This window comes from Diachasmimorpha longicaudata, chromosome 12, assembly GCF_034640455.1.
Source record: "Diachasmimorpha longicaudata isolate KC_UGA_2023 chromosome 12, iyDiaLong2, whole genome shotgun sequence".
NCBI lineage: Eukaryota > Metazoa > Arthropoda > Insecta > Hymenoptera > Braconidae > Diachasmimorpha > Diachasmimorpha longicaudata.
In genome coordinates, this window is record NC_087236.1 from 74,098 (window position 1) to 82,832 (window position 8,735).

An 8,735-nucleotide genomic window follows, 5' to 3' on the forward strand; every position below is an offset into this window, starting at 1 on the left:
TCATTGTCATCAGTAAATTGATGATAGACTTCTGAATGACTGGATAAAGTGTTCAAAATCCTTGCATGTGATCTCACTTTCTCAACAATTAATTAACCGGAATGTGAACTGGATAATTAACTGGTTCATTAGTGCTGAGGCTGATAATATTCGATCCTTATTGAAAACAATTGAAATAAACGTCAGGTATCTGGGTGCAATGCACATGTGATTTATTGAACGAGAACCAAATTATTTTTTTAGAAAACGAGATTCACTGCGTACATGCTCTGGTCCAAAGCAATTCGCCAGGAGCTGACTGAGAAGTGTCCTTACATGGGTACATATACAATTCAAAGTGATCTCTCCTTAATGAATACGAATTAAGAGAAAATTAATTCTTACTTTGCCGTCTCCAGATTTCGCTGCAATTTCTAAACGTCTAGGGGAATTATGGTCGACGGTGCCTAACGTTGAAAAGTACAACTGGCGAAGAAGAGCGAAAAGAATGAGAGATGAGTGCATGTGGAAGACTCCAGCTGCATCACAAAAGAAAAAGTTTATCAATAAAATTGGTTAGAAAGAGAGTGATTAATTCAAATCAATTTATGGGAATTAATTTCACCAATACTCCCCAAGTAGGGAAATATTCCCAAAATACTGGTCATCAACCACTACTGTAAAATCATCCGCCTAAAACTTAGACTCATTTTTTTCTATTTAAAAATTAATTTATGAACCATCTAATCATTTCAATAACGAGTCATATGATGACGACTCATCAAGAGACCATTCATAGAACAATTAGTTTTCGATTCGCCCAAGAAATTCTATCGAGCCCTTCGGCTTAAAGAAATACATTTCCATAAAAGTATTGTTCTATATCCCATGAAATATTATTTCATAATATTCCAGGTAATGGAAAAGAGACGAGAGGTTCCCTACCCCCGAAGAAGATCCAGATTGTCCTGCAGAAGCCCTCGCACATAGTCTCAATGTCCCCTGCATCCAAGGCACCCAAGAATACAATAAACGAGCCAATTGTTGGAACTGGAATATACAAAGTTATTGGAACCCAGCCAGTGGACGTTGCAGCCCACCTAAAACTCCTTGGAGAGTCTTTAACGATCATTGGAGAGCGTCTGAAGGAGCACGATGGACAGATAGCTGTATCTGGAAGTCTCTCAGTCCTCCTGGACTCACTCCTGTGTGCCCTGGGCCCTCTCATGTGCCTCACTCAGCAAATTCCCGAGACCGACGTTGTCAGTCCTGAAATATTCGCTGAAATTCTTGACAACATTGCTTACGTCATGCCAGGACTGTAAACACTGTACATACTCCTCGTTTGTTCATTCATAATTAATAATAATAATAAAATGTAGCTTTTGACTTACCCATTTACGAAGATGTTATTGTTTAAATTGAGAAGCTTCAGTAATAAGGCATGTCTTATTATTCTATTGATTTTCTCTTCATAAATAAAACAATAAACTCATTAATGGGAAATGGATGTTGATTATTCTCTTTATTTCATTTATCATGAGGAACTATATTATTATGGAATGCCGGATAATGCTGTAATGCTGTCTGGAACAACAAAGATTCAAAAATGGAGCTCCTACCAACTCCACCTTCATCTCGTTAGGTCGCGTTTTCATTGCAAACCAGAAAATTCCCTAGGAAATGTTTTGTAATATCCCGACATCAACTCTGGAGATGGCGCTATAGATCGTCCGATTAAGTCCGCGAAATTTCAATCCGGTTTAAATAATTTAAATTATAAGACGTAATTTAGAGTCGAGAATTGAGGGAGAGAATACAATGAACAAGGGAAAACAATAAATTCTTAGTGAAAATAAGCTGTTGATGGGATTTTAGACTTGAGTGTTTGGGTCTGGGATTTGTTAGAATATTTTATGAGTTTCCAAATTCTTGTGGAGTAAACATTTTTTCTAGATGTTAAATTTGAGGGGTGGATTTATTTGACAGGTTGAGTCCCTCACTCGACACGATCTCAAGTTCTGTTTATATCAGCAGTTTTACGGGGTCATGTGCGTAACACGTGTGGTGCCCTTTGTTCATTGTATTCGGGTGAGTCCCTCCAGGACGAAAGTCAGCGACGCAAAATACTCCCCTTTTCTCCTTTTCACTTCTCCGTTTTTCTTTTCCCTTTTCTCAGGGCCTAGTTTGCGTGCGCAACTTTTAGATTAGTGGGGGTTGTTAGACCCAACCCTTGGAAGCTTAAGTTTAAGATAAGTCAGTTCCTGATCAAGCCTTCTGCTTGCCGTTTCTCTCTTCAATTTGATTAGTTCACAAGTATTGAGTTTATTTTTAGATCATTTTGAATTTCGAATTTAATAAAATAAAGTGTGTTCAGTGCTCCCTAAATCATCAGTGTTTACCTTATTTCATTTATCCTACCCCACATAAATAATCCTCAATTATTAAATTAAATCTGATGGAGTGCTCATCAGAGCTTTGGCGGTCAACGTTCCCACACTCAAAACTGGCGCTGAATTCCTGAATTGGCGCTAGAGTTCCCCCTAGTTACATAGTTGGAACGATTGGGACGTAACAATTGGTGACAGCGGTGGGATGACCACATTCATCAAGATTTAAAATTGGAACTTGAACAATTCAAGCGTTGAATTTACGTGACAGTCAACCTATTTCTATTGGGAAGCTGAACGAGATTGGAGTTGGAGAAACTCATGGTGATGAGTATTCATCGTGAATCAGAACGAGAGTCGGCTATTATCAACTCAATATCAATAGCCTCAGCAGAGTTCCAGCGAACGCAGACGAAGGACCTTGGACCAACTGGAGCCGAAGGAGTTCACGGATGCTCACGGCGGACCGAGCAGCGCAGATTCATCAAGTACAATTCAGTGTAGTGTTGAGTGAAAGTTTATGGGCAATCAGTGAAATCTCAGGTGAAAGATTACAGTGAGAACATCAGCATTTGGATTAGTTGTAACGACAGAAACTGTAAGTCTAGTGATAAGTAATATGTCGAGGATGGTCATTTCAGGGTATTGCTCAGGTTTTCTGCGGTTTTACTGAGTAGCAAAGAGATACATCTGATTATAGGCCGCAGCCTTGACCATACCTTTTAGAGAGCACATTCGAAAATTTATTAATTCACGAAGAGAGAAACATTAGTTTATTACGATAATTATTGAATAAGTGATTAGATAAAATGGCACCTACTAAAGGTAGAAGAGCTAGACTAAGTGGGGAATCGACACGAACGGCCGATAATTCATTAATTATAGACTCAGCCAGTCAAACAGCCGCGAGTAGTAGTTCGCCTATTACATCTGGACGGGTATCCGGAAACCAGGTAGACTCGAGCAACCGAGAATCACGCCAGACAATGTCCATCAAGGACATCTCCAGTTTAATACCGACTTTCAATGGGCAGAGTATGCCGGTAAATAATTTTATCAATCTCTGTAAACACGCAGTCTCACTCGCTTCTCCCGAGCATCGGATGTATTTCACACAATTGATTAAATCAAGAATTACCGGAACGGCTAGCGAATATATAGGTCAGAACACTACCCTCGAAGACATCTTTGCCACTCTCAAACAGGCTTTCGCTCCATGTCAAACATTGTCACAATGGCAGGGATTACTCGCTAACGTTCATCAAAAACCGAATGAGAAAATAATTGATTATGTAGCGAGAATCAATGTTCTAGTTCAGGGAATAACTGAATCGATTCATGAGAAATATTCTCGTGACATGTCGGTTGCACTTTTGGCAGCTACACAGGAAGGTGCTCGTGACAGTTTTATTCGCGGATTGAGAGGTGAACTCAGTACATCTGTTTCAAGCAAAGAACCCCCTACCTTTGCGGCAGCCATCAAAATTGCGATTGAAAAACAGAAAGAGATCGAACAACGAAACGATCTTTTCAAAGATGAGTCAGTCAGTTCATCTAACAGGATGCAAAATTTTCAGAACCGTCACTTTAAGAATCACGCGCCGTACAATTCACACCAGCGATTCCATAGGTCTTCTCATGCTAAAGTAAACGTAGCAGAAACTCATAAGGGAAAATCGGAGAATTTAATTCACACAAAAAACAGAACTTGTTTCTCTTGTGGTAAAATCGGTCACATGTCAAACGAATGTCGTAGCAAATGGAAGCCGGGATATTGCATTAATTGTAAAGCAACAGGACACTCAACGCTGAGATGTCGTTCCACTCAAAATAAATTTGATTCAGGTAGACAAAACATTCAATCGGGCAATAAGACTAGCGCTCAACAGGCATCGATTAATATTAATCGGGCTCATCTGCATGCATCCCCTTGTGTCGCTCTTACGAGCGATGACCTGGTAAATATGAAAAATTGACTCCTTGTAGATTCTGGGGCGGATATTAACCTGTTGAAGGAGAGTTCGTTGCGACCACACGTTCAAATTGATAAAAGTGTGAACTTTCTATTGACAGGCATAACCTCAGGATCTGATGAAACAATTGGCGAAGTTAGGATCATGATAAATTCCATTCCATGCGTCTTCCAGGTAGTTCGTGCAGATTTCCCAATAAAGTATGATGGCATTTTAGGCGCGCAATTTTTGAGAAACGAAAAAGCCACATTATGCTTTGCTGACAATTGTGTACGGGTCAATAATAGGAAGATAACAATTCCATTGTTACAAACGAGGGTAACAGTTCCAGCACGTTGCAAAAAGAAAGTGGGAATAAAAATATTGAATCCCGAATTAAAACAAGGATATTTACCCAACTTGAATTTAGGACAGAATTTATACGGAGGAGAAGCATTCGTAACGAATAATGAGGGGATAGCTTGGATTTATGTTATTAATTGCAACGTGGGGGAAGTAGAACTCCATATTCCTGCGCAATATCTTGAGGAAATTGAAAATGTATCGGAGAAACCCATTAAAACGTGTCTGAATTTTGAATCCGAAACTCTAGAGGAACGAATGGCGAAACTCGCGGATAATCTACATCTTGAAAATCTTAATTCAGAGGAAAAACAAAGTATACTCAGGATTTTCAGAAAATTCCCTTATCAAGTCCAGCTCCCGGGCGATCATTTACAAGGCACGAATGTCATGATGCACAAAATCCCCACTACAGATGACATCCCGATTTCTACTAAACAGTACAGATTTCCTCAAATTCACAAAGAGGAAATTCAAAAACAGATTAAAGAATTATTAGAGTCAAATATTATTGAACCCTCATCTTCTCCTTATAATTCTCCAATTTGGATTGTGCCAAAGAAAGCTGACTCAGCTGGCAACAAAAGGTGGCGAATGGTCATAGACTTTCGCAATTTAAATGAAAAAACTATTTCCGACGCTTACCCTCTCCCGAACATAATTGACATTTTGGACCAATTGGGAGGTGCAAAGTACTTCTCGGTCCTTGACCTTGCTTCTGGTTTCCACCAGATCCCTATGGACGAGACTGACAAAATCAAAACTGCTTTCTCTACCCCCAACGGACACTATCACTATACGAGAATGCCATTTGGTCTGAAAAATGCACCAGCAACTTTCCAACGGTTGATGGATCAAGTGCTTACGGGCCTCCAAGGTGTGGACTTATTTGTTTATTTAGATGATATCGTTGTTTATGCATCGTCCCTAGAGGACCATGAGAGAAAACTCGTTAAATTATTGGGGAGACTCCGCACAAGTAGATTGACGTTACAGGTTGATAAGTGCCGATTTTTACAAACTAGCGTTGCCTATCTGGGTCACATTGTGAGTGATAAGGGAGTCACTCCAGATCCCGGAAAAGTAAAATCTGTAAAGGAATTTCCCGTCCCAAAAACTGTAAAAAATATCAAAGAATTTCTAGGTCTCATCGGGTATTACAGGCGCTTTATCCCCAATTTGGCTCGAATCTCTCGCCCACTGACCCAGTTACTGAAGAAAAATGCAACTTTCGTTTGGAGCATCGAATGTCAAAACGCGTTTGAGCATTTACGAGACCTTTTATGTAAAGAACCTATCCTTCAGTTCCCCGACTTCAAAAGAACTTTCATAGTTACAACAGATGCTTCGCATTATGCCCTCGGAGCCGTCCTCAGTCAGGGTGAAATAGGATCGGACCTACCTGTTTCTTATGCCTCAAGGTTGTTAAGAGGAGCTGAGCTCAATTATTCGGTGATAGAGAAAGAATTATATGCCATAGTTTTCGCTGTGAAGCATTTTCGTGCCTATCTTTACGGGACCAAATTTCAATTAGTTACGGATCACAGACCTCTCGTATGGGCTCACAAGATCAAAGACCCCGCATCACGATTACTTCGTTGGGTGTTGTTACTTAGAGAATACCAATACGAAGTGATTTTTAAACCAGGACGATTGAATGCCAACGCGGATGCTCTTTCACGTAATCCGATAGAGTTATCAAAAGGGCTAGAAAAATTATCAATAGCGAAAATCAAATTTACGAAGAGTTTAGTTGAAAACGAGTTACTTGACTTCCCAAGGATACACTCAAACGATAACACGAATAAACGATCAAAGCATGATATCGAAATTTATCTCACTGAACGAAGTGACCCAGTAAAAACGTCTTCGCAATTTCATTTCAACGAACGAAATGACCCAGTTAATAAATCGGGAGTGAATCCTCATCCGAGTGGTCCATTTAACTCAGTTGAATGTATCGACTCCCAGGGAGGATCCACTCCACCCAGTAATCGAAAGGGAAAAGCAGTAAGTCAAGATCAGCAGCCCCCCATGGTTCAGGGACCTGTTGACCGAGAGGATACATCCTTGGCCATGGAGAGCGCTGATTTACCCGAGTTTTCCCCTTTCCCTAGTACGTTGAACCATGGATTCTTGGTTTATTGTCCGGGCCCGGAAGCATGGAGCAAAGACGACATGCTTATGAACGAAACGAATCGAAAAAAGACGTGCACGCATGATCCAAACGAATTACGAACGATAATCGAAAAACAGCATGAAATACTAACATACGAGATATCTATGGGAAGTAGGTCACACGGAATGTCGAATCAGGAGAAAAATCCCAATGAAAGTGATCGTGTTTGCGAGGAATGTCCGATTTTGCATATGCGAAGTACCCATTATATTTTTCATTCGAATTCAGACGCAAAAACCCTTGTCCCAGACTTTCCTGATGAAGACGATTTTTCGAATGATCTCAGTGACTATGACGATCAGCTGAGCTCTTCAGACGAAGAAGTAATAAATACTCCCGACGCAGGAAAAGTCATTAAACATGGAAAACGAGTGAAACGCCGAATTCCATTGAACGTTTTTAGCGAAACCCGAGATGGAATCTTTATGAAAAAAGATAACATCGCAACGTTTGTTTCTGCAGATTTCAAGTCGAGAACCCCCGTTTTTCAAGAACTCTTAATTCGAAACCTCACTGATAAAGATCAATTTCCGAAAGATAAACCTGAGATTGGTGATGTTGTTGTTTTTAAACATGGAAATTTTCACATTTTCTTGGTTATAATTAAAGACTGGGTCGAAGATAAAGCTATTTTAGCTAATACTAGCCTTAGTATCGCGAAACTCAAGGAAACGATGGATTATTTTGACGTCAAAACTGTTAGAATCGCGAGAACCGGTGATGGACTTGATAAACTTCCGTGGGGTAACATTAAAATGTACCTAGAAAAAACATTTTCTCAAGGTTATCACGTTACAGTTTGTTTAAATCAAACAGAAATTCCGGAAGTTGATAAACGAGAGGGAATAATTAAAGAGATGCATGAGTCTGCGGTCGGTGGCCATAAAGGGGTTGTGAAAACCTATGATCGAATTAGACGAACATATTTTTGGGAGAAAATGAAGCCACAAATTCAGAATTATATAAAAAATTGTATCACGTGTCAGAAAAACAAATTAGTTCGAGTCAAAACCAGGCAACCTATGATTGTAACTGACACTCCCCAAACTGCATTTGAGAAAATTGCACTGGATATCGTAGGTCCCTTACCAATTACTGAAGCAGGCAATAGATATATTTTAACCATTCAGGATAACTTAACAAAATATTCATTAGCAGTACCCCTGGCTGAAACAAAAGCCATCAATATCGCAAAAGCCTTCACGGAGAATTTTATTTGTATTTTCGGTTGTCCTGAGGCAATTTTAACAGATCAGGGTTCGAATTTTATTGGCGAAGTTATGAAACATCTGGCAAAATTATTTAAAATCCAACAACTGAAAACCACGGCCTTCCACCCACAAACTAACGGATCTCTTGAGAGAAGTCACTTAGTTTTGACTGAATATTTAAAGAATTTTATTGACAAAAATCGAGATTGGGACACATGGGTGAAGTATGCAATGTTTTCATACAATACTTCAGTCCACGAATCGACGGGTTTTACTCCTCACGAGTTGATTTTCGGAAGACTGGCGCGTATTCCATCCAATTTTGTAAAAGAAAGCAGTGTACCTATATATAGAGACTATTTGGGTGACTTAGTTGATAAGCTACGCGAGACACAAGCCCGTGCAGCTGATAATGTGGACATGGCGAAATTTAGATCTAAATTATACTATGACAGAGCTGTTAATCAGAAACATTTTGAACCTGGAGACTGGGTATTTTTGATTAACGATGCAAAAACCAGCAAGTTGGATGCCAATTATCTGGGTCCATATGAGATAATCAAAGTGTTGAACAAGGAAAATGCAGTGATTAAGTTGTCAGATAGTCGTAAGAAAACTGTACATATTAATAAGTTGAAACCAGCATTTTTAGCGAATAAGT

General features: G+C 39.6%; 1 protein-coding gene across 1 annotated transcript; it reads left to right on the plus strand.

Annotated features, from left to right (window-relative positions):
- Window positions 1–243: 243 nt before the first annotated feature.
- Window positions 244–1,476, plus strand: LOC135168231 (HMG box-containing protein 4-like; the record flags this gene model as incomplete). Its single annotated transcript, XM_064132215.1, is given in 3 exon segments — window positions 244–319; window positions 399–554; window positions 895–1,476. Coding segments are annotated over 3 exon segments (642 nt in total), but the record flags the coding sequence as incomplete, so codon positions are not given.
- Window positions 1,477–8,735: the final 7,259 nt, after the last annotated feature.